The sequence below is a fragment of the Panthera pardus genome, unplaced genomic scaffold (assembly GCF_024362965.1).
Source record: "Panthera pardus isolate Hobbes unplaced genomic scaffold, ASM2436296v1 HiC_scaffold_7, whole genome shotgun sequence".
Taxonomy (NCBI): domain Eukaryota; kingdom Metazoa; phylum Chordata; class Mammalia; order Carnivora; family Felidae; genus Panthera; species Panthera pardus.
In genome coordinates, this window is record NW_026527002.1 from 81,443,907 (window position 1) to 81,462,029 (window position 18,123).

The window sequence follows — 18,123 nt, forward strand, 5'->3', positions numbered from 1 at the left end:
TGTCAGCGCCACAGCCAGCGCCCCCTGCTGCCGGACAGAATAGCGACAGGCCGCGTCCAGCGCGGCGGGGAAACGTCGTGGAGCATGACCAGACCGGGTTGTTTCAGGAAGGCCAATGTGGCTTAAAACGGCTATCATTTCTCACAATAACAGATATTATTATCTTAACAGCTGCAGAAATATTTGCCAAAATCCAACATCCGCAAGTAAGGAATACAATAGAATTTTCTAAAGCCGATGCAGAATATCTCCCCAAACCGTAGCAGCGCTGTGCCCTAGGGCTCCGTGTGGCCAGTGGCCCCCCCCCCCCCCGCCCTCGGGGTTTCCCCTCGGCGCCATCTGGAGCGAGGCCGGGAGTAACGTGTGCGCACGGCCTGGAATGGGAAACCCCTCCTGGGCGTATAGCAGGCGATGCTGCTGTCTCCGTGGCATCTGACAACAGTCCCAGGTAAGGCGTCAGCGAGGATGCAGCCCGTTGTCACGTTGAAGGTCGGCGGAGTTCACTGAGCTGTGTATGCGGAATCAAGCAGGTGCGTGGAGGCGCGGGGCAGCGTCGTTCGCGGTGGCCGCCGACGGACATGCCCCGGGAGTCTCACCAGATGAACAGATCCACGAGACGTGGTGTAGCCACACGACGAAATGCTACTCGGCCGAAAGAGGAACGAGCCCCCACGCCCGCCGCCACACTGCGGAAACGGTGCCGAGTGAGAGAAGCCAGAGAAGCAGTGGCCCTGCCGGCTGCTGTGCGGCGCGCAGACAGAACAGCAGAGTGGAGGTTACCAGGGGCGGGGACGGGAGACCTTCACGGGTGCAGCGTTTCTGACGGGCAGGATAACCAGGTTAGGGGTGTAGATCGCGGTGGTGGGTACACAGCGTCGTGGGTACTTAATGCCGCTGAATCGTGCACTTCCGACGGCTGAAGTAATCGACACCATGTCGATTTTACCACAGGGACAGAAGCCCATTGGGTTTGATGTGCTGGTAACAATATGCAATTTTAAAAAGCTATCTATCCGTTCGGCAGCAAAAATAGCCCGTCCTAGCAAGTTAAAGATGTGCCCTGTCGTGCTCATGTAGAAATTTCACTTATTAAAATATCTTACAGAACTTTTGTGTGGGTGCCCAGAAAGCCACGTGCAGCGACGTTTAGCACGCGGACTGTCAGAAAAGTTGGAAATAACTCAAATGTGCATCGACAGTGGACAGACCCTCACCACCACCTGCGCATCTCAGAACGCTGAGCGAAGTCAGTCGGTCACAGGAGGTCATTATTATAAAGCGCAGAACTGAACAGCAAGTTGTTTGGAAATATCAATGCAGTAAAACGAGACAGAGACGAAAGAACGGCTCCTCGGGCAGGCGAGGCCACGTGGGCTCGGGTTTTTGGGTGGCGGCTAGTTCCTGAGCCGTGTGGAGGGTAAGCAGGTGTCTGAGCTCTGTCCCGCGCCACATCATATACACTGCAAGTTTACGTGTGTTTGACACAGTTAAACCTTGGTTTGCAAGCATAACTTGTTCCAAAAACATGCATGTAATCCAAAGCGAGTGTCCCCATAAGAAATGATGGAAACTCAGATGATTGATTCCACAGCCCAAAAACATTGGTATAAAAATGATTACGATACTGTAACATAATACAAAACAGAAAAATAACCTGCACTTGCCTTTGAAAACCTTTGTGCCTGGTGTGAGGGAGACAAGACAGAGGAGGGTTACTGTGTAGGACGACTGCCACCTATTGGCTCAATGGGATCTTTCTTTTTGTGCCACTTTATTTTTTTTAATTTTTATTTTTTAATGTTTGTTTATTTTTGAGAGATTATGAGCGCAGGAGGGGCAGAGAGAGTGGGAGACACAGAATCCGAAGCAGGCTCCAGGCTCCGAGCTGTCAGCACAGAGCCCGAAACGGGGCTTGAACCCCCAAACCATGAGATCGTGACCTGAGCCGAAGGTGGATGCTTAACCGACTGAGCCACCCAGGCGCCCCTTTTGGTGCAGCTTTAACAAGGAACCTATCCAATGACACTCGCTTTCGCCTCCTTTTGAGGATTTCGCGGAAATGTGACATTGCATTCGTAACAGTCCCTCAGAGACAGAGAGAGAGAGGGAAGAACCATTGGCTCCGTTGTGATCATGTGATGTTCGGTGCCACTTGTAACCCTATTGCGAGACATCGCTCATTTATCAAGCTAAAATTTATTAGAAATGTTGGCTCATCTTGCAGAACAAGTTCCTCACAACCCAAGGTTTTACTGTATTTTATCTTCTAACTTTCTTAGCTTTTTGAGAAACAGGGAGCACTTTTCCCCTGGTTCTGTCGCCTTCCAGGTCTGGGGCCCATCCCCCTGACGGCATTGGCGAACACCAGCTTCCACGTGACGGAAGCCAGCTCCTTACTTGGGTAGTTGTGGCTTCCCGACAACGAACCAGGTAATAATTGCATTTCTTTGTTCAGAAGGTTTTCCTTGTCCGTTTCCAGTTGTGAGAGCAAATCACCCCCAGTCAAGAAGGTCCTGATGCAACACGCCTAAACATGAACCTCAGGCCTGACAGAATTCCGGACATTTCCGAGCTCCGAGGACGGATGGAGATCTGTACGGAAGAGGAGAGGAAACCCCCGGGGTGAGCAGAAAGAAAACGTCTAAGGGACAGGTGGGGACACGGGGCACAGGCAGGACGGGCAGCTTGGCGGCAGAAAACCCACAACGGGAGATGCCTGCCAATGAGTGGAGAGAAGGGGTTCATGGGCGAACTCCCTGAGGCGGGGGGTGCCTTCACCTGGTTCCGAACCTGGACCCGGAAGGCCACAAAGTTCACCCCTCCGGCCCCACCCCCCCAGGAGGCCAGTCCTGACACCACCGGCCTTCTAGGATTGCGCTGCAGGCAAGTCCAGGACTCCCAGCGCTCTGGTCCTGGAAAGTCCCAGAGAAAGGCCTTTTCCAAGTGTGAAAGCTCTGGGGTGGGGGGAGGGGCGCTGAGCATGGTTCCCGTTGCAGGAGGAGCAGTTAGAGGGCCCTGCCCTGCATGGAGGGCTCTGCGACAGCAGGGGCGCCATGGAGGCCTTCGAATGGAACAGACGGGGATGGCTGCGGATGTCCCGGGGACGCAACACTGATCGTCCTTACCACTGGCATCCCGTGAGTTGGGCCGGCAACTGTCCCTCCCAGCCTCGTCTGGCCTCAATCTGAGGGAAGGTGGGAGCCAGCACCGTGGGAGAGTGAGCAGTGAGGGCCATGTGTGGGGGGGGGGTCTGCTCCCTCTCCCCACAGATCGGGGGGCTGACCCGTGGCTCCGGACTCTGGTCTCTGCCAGGTCCCCTGCCTTCCTGGGGAGCCTGTAGGCACCGGGATGTCACCTGGGCTTGATTTCTAGTGACCTCTTGTGTCCATCCCTAGTCTGGACACCAAAGTGTCATTCCTTCCCCTGCAAGTGAGCTAGGCCCCCAGACACGCCACAGAGCGAGACAGGACTGGAGGTGGTCCTGTGCTCGTGGCAGAAGCCTGTGGCACAGGGACACTTGGGACGTGCTCTGGACCAAGGGTAGGGTTCTCAGCAGGGTGGAGGGGTCGTCCAGGGAAGGGAAGGGAAACAGTATTGGGACCAGAAAGGGCCAGTTCAGGGCGGGAGTGGCCAGGACAGTGGTGGCCAGGCTCCAGGTCTGTGGCCTGAGGACATGGCTTTGCTCTGGGGCGGCCCAGGCCTTCGGGGACCTCTGTGCAGGGAGCTTAGAGTTCGTGGTCTCCCGGTGTCGTCCTCACAGACTCCAGTCGCCTGTTCCACAGACCACGAGCTGGTGGTCCCCTCCCCGCCCCCCCCCCGCCCCGGGCCCCGGGACCAGAGTCCTGCCAGGGTGCAGAGCTCGGGGGCAGCCTGGCGCTGCTGCCCGGGGACTCTGCGGGCGTCTGAGGCCTGCAGGGGGAGTACCTGGGGGGCTTCAGCCCCAGTGCACACGTGGATCCGGCGCTGGGGGCCCCACACGCCCCCTGTCCCAGCCCATGTGCCCCAGGTCACTGCAGCCTTCCCCGCATGGCCTTCCGGTATGAACACGTGTTTGTTTCCTGGTGAGCTTGAGCGCTGGGTGTACCGGGGTTCTCCTTACACTGCTGCTGAGGTGCGTGGCCCTGTCCACACGTGGCCAGGCAAGGTGGCCGCTGGACTGTCCGCACACAGGCTCGCACAGCTGGTGCTGGTGGGCCCGTGAAATGTAAATTTCCAACTAGTCATGTCTGTTGAACTTTCCTTCAGTCCTCAGTGAGTGTGTTCGACGTCTGGAGACCTGTTCTGTCTTGTTTTTATCCTGGTCCCTATGGTCTACACTTCACGCGCTCTCTTAATCCAGAAGGGTGTTGCCTGGGTTCTGCACTCCTTGCCGGCTGCTTCCCATTCATCCCAGAACGCTTCTGTGTCCTATTTCCTGTGGATACTCTGTTTCCCTGTAATAAACCTCAGTTCTGACCCATTCACTGGGTCCCGTTCATCTCCCTGCAGTTTGGGGGTGCAGTCGAGACTCCCCAGGGAGGCGCTGCCTCACATTCACCAGACTTGTAAGAGACTGACGCGTCAATCAGAGGAGGATTTGCGGACTTAGCAGGAGAGTGGCCCCTCGGGTGACAACATACTGTGTCCCTCAATAGACACGGTCTTCTCGGCCCCAGATTCTGGGAAACTACCCGTTCCTTGGTGGCCTGCTGCCTGCGGTCGTAGCCCTGGAGGGGGTCTGGGACGTGCCCCGCCTGGGATCACCCCCTTCAGGCCCTAAGTCCTGAGGAGCTCAGGCTGGCCCACCCCCCATGCCCTCATTCACGTTGCCTTGCATGGAACAGCCATCCTCCCGAGGGCAGTCCTGCCCCCAGAAGGGGATATGGTAGTATCTGGAGACATTTTTGGTTGTCCCAGCTGAGGGGAGGTGCTATACATGTGGGTGGGGGCAGGGAAGCTGCCCAGCGCCCCACAGAGCACAGGATGCCTGGTGGCAAAGGACCCGGCCAAGGGCAAGACTCGAGTTAGACCCGAAGTCAGGTGATGGGCCGGGGTACAGACAGGGCTGTTGACAAGGCTTATGGGCTGGAAAGCAAGGTGAGGCAGCTTTGAGCAGAAACCTGAACACCGACAGGATGCTGTTCGGGCTGAGGAGGCTGGTGGGACTGCAGGACTGGGGCCGAGTCCCCGGAAAGTGGGGCAGAGGCAGGTGGGAAGCGTGATTGGCCCAAAGGCTCAGTAGCAGTACCCCCCCCCCCCCCGCAGCTCCCCATTCTCCTAGGGAACAGGAGTGTGCCCTGCCCCACTTTGAAGCTAAACCGGCAGGGCCACACACGGCTGGCCAGGAGAGGAGGAGGGGCAGACTGAGAGGGGAGCAGGGAGAGGTGAGCCCCCAGCCACCACTGTGTCGTGGGCCACACGTCCAAAACAGAACTTGGCTTGTGGCCAGCGACCCATCTCAGCAGACCTGTGGCCATACTCTGGACTGAACCCCGAGTCGCCATGCCCCACACCCCACCCAACTGCAGGTGCTGTCAGAATTTGATCCCCAACTCGGGTCCTACCCAGCCTGGTCTCCATCTAAACCACCGGTCTCCTCCCACCTCCCTGCTGCCCCAAACCAATCTTAAAATGCACCTAAGATCTCACTCCCCTGCCCAGGACCTTCGGTACCTCCTGGTTCCTAATCGTGGCTTCCAGACTACTCATCCACCTTGATCCAGCTCCCAGCCTGCCTGGGCTCTTCCAAACCTTTGGCGACACTCGTGTCTCAGGACCTTTCACGTGCTCTTCTGCTTTGAATACTCTTCCCTCCAGCCTTTGTGTGACCAGCTTGCCCTACTCTCTCCCTCCCTCCGTCCCCCCCCCCCCCGTGATGTCACTTCCTTGGTGAGCTCTCCTTGGACCACAGAGCCCTTGTGTGCTTCCTTAAAGCTTTTACACCTGTGGTGTGGGTGTGTTTGCCAATTTGTTGTTTCTCTCCCACACGCACTAGAATGTGAGCTCCAGGGGCGCCTGGGTGGCTCAGTCGGTTGAGCGTCCGACTTCAGCTCAGGTCACGATCTCGCGGTCCGCGAGTTCGAGCCCCGCGTCGGGCTCTGGGCTGATGGCTCGGAGCCTGGAGCCTGCTTCCGATTCTGTGTCTCCCCCTCTCTCTCTGCCCCTCCCCCGTTCATGCTCTGTCTCTCTCTGTCTCAAAAATAAATAAAACGTTTTAAAAAAAAAAATTAAAAAAAAAAAAAAAAAAAAGAATGTGAGCTCCACTGACGCCAGGAGCTGGCCTGTCCCAGGTATACCCTAGGGCCTGGCATTAGATCAGGCGGAGGGGAGCCGCCGCAGGGGATTTTTACAGGGCCTAGCGGCTGGAACCCTGCATGTGCGGGGAGTGAGGCTGGCAGAGCTGGGAGCAGGCAGCAGCTGTCCGCACTTTCTACGTTTTGGCAGGAGTATGTTTTGCTGCGGGCTGGTACCAGCCTGTCTACCCCCCCCACCCCCGCCCCCATACACACACACACACACACACAGCGAGTCCTTCACAAGCCCCTGGTCTTCCAGCTTCTCTCCTGCCTGGGGCCAGTGTCCAGATGCTTGGGCTTGGTCTCCCCTCCCTCCGCCCCAAGCATCCCTGCAGCTGGGGGCTCCCTGGCTGTGGGTCTTCCCTTCCTGTCTTCATGCTGTCCACCCGCCGGGACTCAGGGCCAGGGCGGCAAGCAAATGCCTGGACGTCCATCCCTGCTGGGTTGGTTCACAGAAGCTGTTTCCAGCTATTTGCTTTTCCTAACAAGAAGGAGACTGACGCCTAAATTTCTTTGGGGGGATGTATCAGAACGGGGCTGAAAAAGACCGGAGGAACAGCAGGAAGAATTCCATGTTAAGTTTGGGGAAATTTTGTAACAGCCGCTCCTCAGGCCCTAGGGTTTGGGAACATTTTGGTGGTAGGCAGTTTAGAGGGGCCCTTGAGACAGTCCAAAAAAGGAGAGTCTGTTTTCAGCCAGCTCCCCAGCAACCGGTGGCCGTCCAGAAGGAACACCGCGAGGGAAGAGGTGCCACTGAGGATGCTTTGGGTGCAGCTCTTCGGTGGACTAGGGGCTGTTGCCGCCGGGAGGGCTCGGGGACGGCGAGATCGCTGCGGGGCTGGGGGCGCCCGTCCCGCCCGGGTCAGCCGGGCCCTCCCCGCGCCACGGAGGCGCCGGTCCTCCGGAGCCCAGAGCGTCCCGGAAGTGCACGCGCGAGGGCGGGGCGGGGCGAGGGCGCACTTCCGGCCGGCGCGCGGGCGGCCGCCTCCCGCTCGGAAGGTGAGTGGGCGCCGGGTGGCGGCGGCGGGGATGCTCGGCCCGGCCGCCCGCTCGCGCTCGCGGGGCGTCCCCGCGGGCCCCGCCCCGGGCGTCCCCGCGCTGCCGTGACCGTGGCCCGGGCTCGGCCCGTGAGGCGCGGGTGACCGCCCAGCCGGAGCGGAGGCCTCCGCGGGGTAGCGGGCCGCAGCGGGCTCACTGGCCCCTGGCGATCGCGAGGGTCCGCTTGCTGGGCGCCTCCCCGCGCCCCCGGAACCCCGGCGACGGGGTCGTCGCGGTGCCCACTTTGCAGGTGGGGAACGGAGGCTCCGAGAAGTCCGCAGTCGCGAGTGTGAGCGCCGGACCTCAGCCGGGGCGGGCAGCGCTCCGCCGCCTAGCGCCCCGAGAGCGGGCCCTTCTCCGCGGGGCGCGGGCTCCAGGCCGGGAGGAGAGCGGAGGCGGGGGGGCGGGGGGTGGCGGGGAAGGTCAGCCGCTGGCCGGGGCATCTCTGTCCCCTCCGCCTCCAGTCGGTTGCAGCAGTGTGGCCCCAGAGTTTGTGCTCGCGTCCCGGTGGGCGTCCCTGTGTGAGCGCCACCTCCGCGCAGGCGGCCCGGGGCGGAGGGGGGGGCGGTGCGTGCCCTGTCCCGACGAGTCCCAGCAGGTTAGCCGAGTAACAAGATGAGAGGAGCGTGGGGACCTGCACCCAGATGTCATGCCTGCAGCCCCACCCTGTGTCCGCTTATGTCCACTTCCCTGAGTGTCTGTGACCCTTCCCATCACCAGGGACCGAGGGCTGCCCAGGAGGCGGGGGCTGACCGGGATGGCCCAGGCGCCGCTGAGGAGCCCTGTTGGGGCTGCCTCCCCACTTCCTCGAACCAGATACTGTTTGCAACCATTGCTTAATGTACTTTAACTTTTGTTCTTCCCATGCCCTCTTCACATCCCAGTAAGCAGTCCTGCTCCACCACAGTGTGAAAGAAAAGTTCTTCTCACGTGGGACCGAACCACTCTTGCAAACCACATCAAAGCAGAGTACCTTCCACCGCCGAGGAGGCTCGGGCAGTCAGATGTGGTTGGCAGCCTGCAGCCTCTGAGGGCCCTTCAGGGTCTGAGGAGGACGGTTTTCCTCCCAGGAATTGTGTTGTTAAGATTTAATCTAGAATGTTTGTGCCCCAGCAGGCAGAGTTCAGTTTCCCACCCTCCTCCTCCTCCTGCGCAGCCCGCTGCTGTAGCGTGGGAGGTTTTCAGGGAGGTGCAGCGTGCCTTAGGGTGTGGGCTGGGAGGACATCGAGGCCATCGCCGGGATGAGGGCTCAGGTCCCCACACAGGTGCTGGTGCCGCCCCGCGGTGGGGTAGACGAACCGGGGGCCCGGCTGCCTCTCACCCCAGGTCCCACGTGGCACCTCTTGACATCCTTGCCCCTCTCCGCCAGCGAAGGAGCCCCCCGTTCCCCATGGCTGATCGGCAGTTGGCATCGCCCCCACCCTCCACACACTCCTCCGACCCCCGTCATCCTGCCATGGTTTTCATTTCCCCAGGTCCCAGGTGTGCATACCTTCAGCAGGCCTTGGGGAAGATGGCGACCCTGGGGGACGGTCAGGAGCCCCCTCGTGTCCCGTCCCCTGTCAATCTTGCGTCACCAGGGACACCTGGAACCCACCGCCTCGAGGCCCGGCTTCACCTCCACGGTCATCAACACGGTACTCACCCTGCGCTGCGCTCCCTCCACCTCCCTGCACCACCCGCCCACCCCGCACCACTGGCAGCGCGGCCAGAAACAAGGCAGCTCACGGCTGCTGGGGCTCCTGCACCCTTGCACTTGGGTCGGGACATGGGCAGCTGAGGTTGAGGCCGGAGACTGAGCCTTGTGAGCAACAGCTCCCTAGGGGACAGTCCCCCAGTACCATGTTGGGCAGGCAGGGCCCTGTGTCCGCCTGTCTCCCTTTATGAGCCTTTGCTCCCACACCAAGAAAATAGAGCACCCTGAGTTCTGGGCCGGCTGGTCTGGGTTGGGGCCCCCAGGGACCTGCAGGGATGCAGCTGCCAGCCTTGTGCTACCCTCCTGGCGGGGTCTCGGGATATCAAAGTCACGGAAGTAGCCAATGACTAGTGAGGCGGCCGGTGCTGAGAGGGGGTGTCCACGCCCCGTGGCATGCGGTGCCCCCTGGGTCTTGCTCCTGCTCAGTCCCGGGGTTCTGTCCACGCCCATGTTCCACAGGAGGCCTGGCCTTACAGCTCAGGACACACATGAGCTGATGACAGCCAGGTCAGGGGTCAGCATGCGTTTCATCCCACCTCTGTCCTAGTGTGCGGGCACTGAGCCCAGGGGCATGGCTCGGGGCATGGCTTGCCGCGTGCCCGGAGCCCTCCTTGTCGGGTCTCAGCGTCACAGTGAGCAATGGGATGACGGTTGAGACATGCCAGGCTCTGTGCCAAGGGCTGTGGGTCATCTCGAGGTCCAGTGACCACACTCTCTGGTGGCCATTAACAGATGAGGACAGTGAGGTCCACAGAGGTCACGGGGTGGCATGAGGTCACACACAGCTAGGGAACGTGTCTTTCACCCCCCAGGTTGGTCCAAGGCCGAAAGGGCAGCAGCGCCTAGCTGGCCCCACGCTGTTCCCGGTTCCAGGAGCCATCCTGGCCCCTGCCCATCCCTGGGGTGGGCCGGACTGGGGGTGTGGGGTGGGTACGGAGCTAGGTGCTGCGCAGAAGGAGCCGGGACGGCACCCAGCACATGCGCCGCAGGCCTTCGCCGGGGTGGCCGCCTCCCCCCGCACGATGGTTCAGGGCCTTGGCCGGGGCTCCCCCGTGGCTGTGCTCCTGCCCCGTGCGGTCGGGACTCTGAGGCCCACCCTTAACCTCCACGTTTTCCCGCCACCCTCACCACCGCCTGCAAGGCAGGACCTATCCCCATGTTCCGGACAGGGACATGGGGGCCCAGACGGGAGCCAATACAGGCCAGTGGGACTGAGAACACATCAGGCTGACTCAAGCCCATGCCCTCAACTCTCTCCCCGGACCGGGCCCAGCAAGCCGTGGCTCATGGCTCACGGCTCACAGCTCCTAAGTGGCATGGACGCGGGACCGGGGCGGGGCTGTCCTGGAAGCCATGCTGACCACATTGGCTCTGCCGGATGAGAAGGCTGGTGCCCAGGATGCAGGCCCTCGAGCCCACGCGGCTTGGGGCTGCCCCTGGTCCAGTCTCCAGGTAGCAAGAGCCCAGAGGGGCCCGGCTTGGCCCCCTGAATCACATACAAGTGCCTTGTGTGCCTGGGACTTTGCCCAGTGAGAGGCAGTGTTGGCCGCAAACAGCAGCCTCAGCGCTCCATGGACTGTCCAGGAACAAGTGGGCAGGGCCTGCCGGCCAGGGAACGAACCAGGGTTGACCCTAAAGAAGAGAGAGGCGGGGCCTCCAGCAGACCCTCCTTGCAGGCGCTGAGGGGTGTGGTCATTGGAGGGGGCGTGGCTGGAGGGGAGGCGGAGGGCGCGGAGGGAGGAGAGGCGATGCTTTCATCCCTCCTCCTGGAAACTGACCCAGCGTCGTCGAGAACTGGGCCCCGCCACCAATCGGTTACCCGGGGCAGGATCTACCCCTCGCGGTCTCGAGCTCATTTCTTCTGTTGGGGCGGTTCCTCGGTGTTCCAGTGTCTTCCCTGGAGAGACCCCAGCATTTCAGGAACCTGCCCAGGGCCCTCCAGCCAGGGGGGCTGGGACTTACGGAGCCCCAGCTTCCCAACTCCCAGGCCGGAGTTGGTGAGGTGGGCCAGAAAGCACATTGGGGGTGGGGTCCACCCTGTGAAGCCTGGGGCCCCTCACGCCCCCCCCCCCCCCGGGACTGGATCCCATTAGTCTCCCACGTCCTCCTTACACAAGAGCCAGTTTCTAACTAGCTGAGCACAGTGCTGGTGGGCTGTGAGGGTGTCCGGCAAGCCGTTGGTCCGCCAGAGCAGGTGAAGGGAGCCACATGCGCACAGGGCACTTGGCCGGCCCCTGGGGGGTGGTGTGGGCATAAAGTCGCCGAGGCTGCCCCTCCCTGTGCCTCCAGAGCAGGGAGCTGGGCAGGAGGGGTGCAGAACGGGACAGACACATTAGGAGCCAGGTCTGTGCTGAACCAGCCAAGGGGCCTGCCACAACAAGGCTGTGCTTCCAGAATGCGTTCTGGAAGGTATGGTCTGGAGCCCTGCAGCTGGAGGGGCAGTCTGTGGGCAGGAGCAAGTGACAGAGAAAGACACGTGGCCCCAGGGTGGGCGGGACGACCTGTGTAGCAGGGGCAGCACCACCCCCCACCCCCAGCCAGGGGCTGGCCTTCCAGACCAGGCCCCTGGCTTGGACACCTGAGACCTGAACTCTGGTTACCCCCCACCCCACTCACTCCTCCCCTCGTCCACACCCGAGCATGGACTTCCTGTACCACTTTATGAACAAGGAGCACCCCTTCCTTCTAGAAAAGTTCCTGTTGCTCCGTGGCCCCAGAACCCCACCCACAGCCTTCCCCCCACCCCCAGAAGGCCGGCCCCAGGCCTGGCCGCCTCCGCTGAGGTAGAGCAAGCCTCTCCCTGGTGCAGGTGCCGTGTCACAGCCTCCCCAGAGGCGGCCGGTGACGGGGGACACAGCACTGAGCAGCGTGGGAGGTTGGTTCAGTATGGGGCCCCATGAGCAGGAACCAGCATGTCCACCTGCTGGGACGCAGCCCGGCCAGGGCCCGGGCCCTTCACGGAGGGTGGGGGGCAGTTGGGGGCCCAGGGAGGGGAACGCGTGCCGGTTGCACCCCAGGAAGGCCCAGGCGGCTTTGGTTAGGGCACACACCCTTGCCCCTACTCCAGAGCAACCAAGCAGTGCCTCGGGACCCTCACGCTCAGGAGAGGGGTGTCACGTGGCTGCAGCATCTACCCAAATGGCTCTTGGAGAGCACCAGCTCCACGGGGACACCACCCGGGAGCAAGTGGCACCTGCAGGCAGCTGATCGAGGCCTGGGCTAGATTGGAGAGGAGGGGGAGATGAGCCCCGTCCCCTGTACCCCCAGACTCCCCCGGCTGCAGCCCTGAGGTGCTCTCCCAGCCACCGCAGGAGGAGGAGGAGGAGCGGTCCCACCTGGATCTCCGAGATGTGGAGGAGGTCCGGATCGGCCGAGGTACCTGCTGGCCGGGTGGGTGAGCAGAACCCCGATCCGGGCCCTGCCCACGGGTGCGTCTCCCCACGGCTGCCCCGTGCCAGGCTCTTTGCCGCGCCCGCCGCCGCCAGGACACTGGGTCCCACCTGTCCCTGGCTCGGCGTTCACTTCTGTCCCCAGTGGCCTCTACCCCGTTCCGTCCAGGCGTGTCGCTGACGTTTCCCCAGGTCGTGAGTGCGGTCCAGACCCCTTCCCCGGTCCAGAGCCCATAGTCGGTCGGCGTCTTCCGCTCAGCTGCGCTCCCGTCCCCCTGCCAGCAGCCAGGGTGTCGCCCTGGGCCCCCTCTTTCCCGTGTGTAGTGCCCTCAGCCTCCACTTGTCCGCTGCTCTGGTCCCTCAGCCCCTTGCCACTCCCCACCCCGTGTGAAGCCGGCAAAATGCCTCCTCGGGGGCTCTGTCCCGTACACTGAGCTCCCCGGAGACGCTGGAGGCTTCAGAGCTTGGATCCCTGGGAAGCCGACCCTCCCTGCCACAGTGTCAAGAGGGGAGTGGAGGAGCCGGGCCAGGAGACGGCTGCCCCCGGAAGTGCTCCGGAGGGGCACGGGCCTGCGGAGCCTCGGCAGGGGGCGAACCCCGCATTTCTGCCGGGAGCCTGGGCAGCACTTTGGGGAGCGGGGAAGGGGGGGCGGGGCTTGGCTGCCTCACTCAGGGTCGGCCCTCGCCCTGGTCCCCAGCACTGTGGCGCCCCCTGCTGGTGCCATCCCGCTCTCCGTTTCTGATTCCAGATTCCCAGGCGGAGCCGGAGCCGGCTCCCTCCTCCCCCCACCCCCGCGACCCTGAAGAGGCGGTGCACCAGGACAGGGGGCCCCTGAGGAGCCTTCCCCGTAGACCCAAGTGTGGGGACAGCTTTGGGCAGGAGTCCAGCTCGGAGCGGCCCACGGGCCAGCCGCCGGGGACCGCGCCCTGCCCCCAGAAGAGGGGCACCTGGCGCGTGACGCCGCCGCCGCCGCCCCCGCAGGGAGCCTCCGGGACCGAGGGGGACCCCGAGCGGGCCGCCGAGCCGGAGGGCGGCTTCGGCAGGGGCCCGGGCCCCGGGGTCCGGCAGGGCGGCCCGCGGGCCGGGAAGCCGCACAGGTGCGAGGCCTGCGGCAAGAGCTTCAAGTACAAGTCGCTGCTGCTCAAGCACCAACGCATCCACACGGGCGAGAAGCCGTACGCCTGCCACGAGTGCGGCAAGCGCTTCCGCGGCTGGTCGGGCTTCATCCAGCACCACCGCATCCACACGGGCGAGAAGCCGTACGAGTGCGGCCAGTGCGGCCGCGCCTTCAGCCACAGCTCGCACTTCACGCAGCACCTGCGCGTCCACAACGGTGAGAAGCCCTACGAGTGCGGCGAGTGCGGCCAGGCCTTCAGCCAGAGCTCCAACCTGGTGCGGCACCAGCGGCTGCACACGGGCGAGAAGCCGTACGCCTGCAGCCAGTGCGGCAAGGCCTTCATCTGGAGCTCCGTGCTCATCGAGCACCAGCGCATCCACACGGGCGAGAAGCCGTACGAGTGCCCCGACTGCGGCAAGGCCTTCCGCGGCCGCTCGCACTTCTTTCGGCACCTGCGGACCCACACGGGCGAGAAGCCCTTCGCCTGCGGCGCCTGCGGCAAGGCCTTCGGCCAGAGCTCGCAGCTCATCCAGCACCAGCGGGTGCACTACCGGGAGTAGCGCGCGGCGGGCGGCGGGCGGCCTGCGGCCCCGGGTGGGGGTGGGGGGCGGCGGGGCGGCCCCCGATGGAGGGGGAGGCTCCGGAGAGAGGGCCCCCGCCTCCTGCCCCCGTCCTGCTCGGCGCCGGCAGCCCCGCGGGCCGAGTGGCCCGAATAAATTCTTTTTGATTGACGGAAGTAGGAGTCGCCCCTGCCTGTGCCTGGAGAGGAGTGTCCCGCGTCTGGTCTCCTGGGACCTCCCGGCGGTCCTAACTGACCTGGGCCCAGAGGCCTCATGACCGACCTGGAGCCACAGCCGGGTGTTTCCAGACGCAGAGAGAGCCAAGGCGGGGCGGGCGAGGTCGGGGCTCACCCTGCCTCTGCCCCAGGCGGGGTGCCTCCTGTCGGTTCCCGCAGCCGCAGCCACGCGCCAAATGCTCCAGACACCAGAAGGTGGGGCCCGGACCGTGCGCCTCCAGACGGGCCTAGGCCTCGGCAGCGGCAGCCGGGCCTTGGTTTCGGACTTCCAGTAGGGACAGAGCTCAGCCGGGTGGGGAAGCAGGCACCTGCCCCCTCCTGACCACTTGCGACCCCGCTCCGTCCCCACACCGAGGGGCTGCCTGGCCCTTCCCCCAGCTCAACTCCGAGCCTCACCTCCCCAGCTCCAAGCCTTTCGGCCGGGACCCTGTCCTGAGGGCCCTGCGGTTGGGCTGCCTCGCCTCTCTCGGCCCCACTCCCAGGGCCCCGTGGCCACCAAGCACTTTGGACTCTCGCCACGCGCCCCCGCTCCAGGTGAGAGCAGCTCTAGGGGAGAGAGTAGATGTCAGTCTCAGGACATCAGCTGAGGCGTCTCTGCTGGTGGCGCTGTGGCCTGAGAGAGGAGGGACGGCGACCTTCTTCGCACTCTTTGCCCTCCCTAATACCGCAAGGGTTTGCGGGGCCTCTGCCCTCCAGCAAACAGGCCGCAGAGCCTGCACGCATAGACCCCAGGGCGTCCCGGGGAGCAGTGGCATCAGGCCGAGTGCTGGAAGGGTCATCCTGCAGCCTCTACGTGGAGAGTGCACTCAGACACCGGCACCGGGACCCGACCCGGCAGGCAGCCCCCAAGAGCAGAGCCTGGCGGTCCTCCACACCACCCTAGACTATCCCACAGACGCCTGTGCCCTGCACACCTGTCTAGAAGGACTGGATGGGGCAGCGCCTGCATGAGTCAAACCGGACCTTTTTGTTCTAGTCAGTCTTTCAACGGATTAAATGAGGCCCACCCACACTGAGAGGCAGCCTGTTTTACTCAGTCTACTAAATGAAATGTTGATCTCATCCAGAAACAGCTTCACAGACATACCCAGAATAACGTTTGACCAAATTTCTAAGCACCCCATGGCTTAGTCAAGTTGACACACAGGATTCACCGCCACAAGCAAGGATAAGAATTGCACCTGATGCCATAGCGTTGGCCCAATGCCTCCTGCTACAGGTGTGCCCTCTCACCAGGACACAGAGCAGAGCTTAAAGCAGGCCCAGATCCAACTCCTTCCCTTGTAGCCACCAGAGGGGCAAGGGCTATTCCCAGCCCCAGGCACCTTGGAACCATCCTGAGGAGGGGGCTCTGCTGGGGGCCCTGCCATTCACCATCCATCCCCGGGCCAGTGGCTGTGACCAGGGAGATGGGCCTTAGACACTGCCTTCAGCCTGACTCCTCAGTCACGCCACCTGCCTGGGCGGAGCTGCCAGGATGGGCAGACGGAACCAGAAGCGTCCCCTGCGCGTTTCCGATGCCAGTGTCATCCAGACACTTGCCTTTTTCGGTTGATCTGCAACATCCCGTATCGGGCTGCCTCAGATCGCCCGGGGTTTCAGTCTGAGAGACCCTCGGTTCATGGTGGAGAGCCCAGAGGCAAAACCAACACGTGGTCTGTGGAGCCATCTGCTGTGGGCCACGTGCCCCTCAGCAGGCGGGGAGGGATCTCCCAGCATCCAGCTTCTAAGGACATTCGATCTACTTTGTAGCCCAGCTCTGCCACTCGCCCTGGGCCATCTTGGGCAAGGTACATATGGGTTGCACGGGTCTATTGAGGGTGACTCCACGTCACAAGGTTTCTGTGAGCACTAGACGAGATTGTGTGAAGAACCGGCAGACACAGGCCAGAGTCAGAAGTTAACAAGTATGGGTTCCTAACCCTCATGGCCTACCATCTGCAAAATAATTATCTTCTCTCCCGTGATGGTTTGTTGCATTGTGTTCCTGATTCATTCATTCAAGAAACCTTTCTTGGGCCCCTGCACTGTGCTGGGCGTGTCCCCACCTAGGAGACTGAGTAGGACACGGCAAGTTTCATCCAACTCGGTCCTCAGGGTGCAGCAGCACAGTGGCGGCTCTGTGCCTCTGCTGCACGACTGAACAGTCACCAGGAGTCACCCAAGTGTGTCAGCGGTCGGATCCCCCGGCTCTATCTCTTAAACCCAAGGCTCTCCACTAAAGCACATCTGGCAGGATCCCGACGTTAGTGAAACCCAGGCAAACTGTTCTTCCGGAGACCCCTGTAGAGGAGTACTTCTGGCCGGGATCTGGGGGCTGGAGGAGGGCCGAGCTGGGTACAGACCCCGCCGAGAGGGTGTCTCCGGCCGGGGTCTCGGGAGCTGGGGAAGGGCCGGGCTGGGCCCAGACCCCTTCGCGGGGTCTCCATTATACTAGTTGCGACGCTGGAAAAACTGCAAGCCAGACAGGCAGTTGCGGAGAGGAGCGCCTCCGCCAAGCCAAAAAGCGGCGCCCGGACCCCACCGAACCGGAAGTCGCGAAGAGCAACCCGGAAGTGCACCGGCAGGAGCGCGTCCCTACCTCCTCCCCGCGCCGCCCGCCGCGTCCGGCGCCCCTAGCGGCGGAGCCTCGCAGGGCGGCACCGGCGAGAGGAACCGGGGCGTGCGGGACTGGGGCGGGTGGAGGGGGCTCGTTTGGGTGCTCGGGTGGAGCTGAGGGACCAGCTCTAACGTCTGGTGCCACAGGGCACAGAGGCCTCCTGCATTTGAGTGTTATTCACAAGATAGATTCTAAAGGCCACAATCCACTCAGTGCTCAGATGGCCTCAGCCAAGATCTCGCGGGAAATCCTCACCCACACGCAGCTAGCGTTTCACAAGTCCCGCCGGTGTTCCTAAGACCCAGGGCCGTGGATGCAGACAGCCTGTCGCTCAGAGCTGGAAACTGTGGGGCGCTCGACAAGGGGATGTGGTGACCGTGGAGGGCACGGGCGGAGCTCTGGTGTCATGAAGCACTATGTAAGCACGTGTAACCAAGGTGGACGGAACCTTCGATGTAACAAAACGTTAGAGCTGGGGGGCGAAGACCTCTGGAACGTCGTGACTGTGGGAGGGGTTCGGGCACAGTCAGGCCAGGTTCAGCATCGGAGAATCTACACTGCAGAGAAGCCAATGAGTGGACGAGACCTGGCACAGCCTTGGGTAGAGGGTCAAGTTGTCGGGGTCAGAGTTCACATGGAGAGAGACCCTGTGAATGTAGCGAGTGTGGAAAAGCCCGCTGGGCGCGCACCGGAGTCAGGAGGGGATTATGGAGGCAGGCCAGGTGGACACATCATATAATCCGGGCTGGAGAGGTACCTTGTCACGGTCACCATGCAGGATACCACTGTCACTGAGCACGTTCAGCATCCGAGAAATACCACCGACAGGACCCCACCCCACCGCAGTGCAGCGGCACAGCAAAGCCCTGAGGCAGAGATCTTCCTCGGAAACAGCACCTTCACCAGGCGGGCAGCAGGAGGGGAAACTCTCCTTCTCTCTGTTCACACCAAAGCCACAGCCAGGGCGTTCACTCCACAGTGAGCCGGTGGGAGACGACTCTGCAGGCCAGAGGGTTTCCTTGGGGTCATGGTCTAGAAAGGGGGCACATTCCTTGGACACTTGGGTCTGCAGGGTGTTTTGGGAGCAGCTTTTGAGACATCGTGTGCACACAGTGCGTTGACAAGGTCACAGAGATCTCCAGACGCACGCAGCCTGTAAGTGTGCCCATTGCAGGGAAAACCCATTTCCGGGACTCAAGATCGAGAATGGAG

At 62.4% G+C, this 18,123-nt stretch overlaps 1 protein-coding gene and 1 long non-coding RNA gene across 6 annotated transcripts; one reads left to right on the forward strand and one right to left on the reverse strand.

Moving 5' to 3' along the window:
- Positions 1-2,177: 2,177 nt before the first annotated feature.
- Positions 2,178-5,820, reverse strand: LOC128775361 (uncharacterized). The gene is made up of 2 exons (XR_008420091.1): positions 5,653-5,820; positions 2,178-2,592 (listed from the first exon to the last, which is right to left on the reverse strand). It is a non-coding gene; the product is annotated as an uncharacterized LOC128775361 (long non-coding RNA).
- On the forward strand, positions 2,508-15,328 carry GLI4 (GLI family zinc finger 4). Of its 5 annotated transcripts, XM_053896621.1 has the most exons (6): positions 2,508-2,620; positions 2,996-3,137; positions 8,789-8,950; positions 11,699-11,792; positions 12,277-12,399; positions 13,156-15,328. In XM_053896621.1, the coding sequence occupies exons 2-6, from the start codon at positions 3,025-3,027 to the stop codon at positions 14,074-14,076; spliced, it is 1,413 nt and encodes a 470-aa protein (XP_053752596.1). In that variant the 5' UTR covers positions 2,508-2,620; positions 2,996-3,024; the 3' UTR covers positions 14,077-15,328. The 5 variants fall into 5 exon arrangements, with proteins under 5 accessions (XP_053752596.1, XP_053752598.1, XP_053752594.1 ...); XM_053896623.1 differs by lacking the exons at positions 2,508-2,620; positions 11,699-11,792 and having other exon boundaries at positions 3,027-3,137; positions 12,277-12,384; positions 13,148-15,328; XM_053896619.1 differs by lacking the exons at positions 2,508-2,620; positions 2,996-3,137; positions 11,699-11,792 and adding an exon at positions 6,506-7,274 and having other exon boundaries at positions 12,277-12,384; positions 13,148-15,328.
- The last annotated feature ends 2,795 nt before the right edge of the window (positions 15,329-18,123 follow it).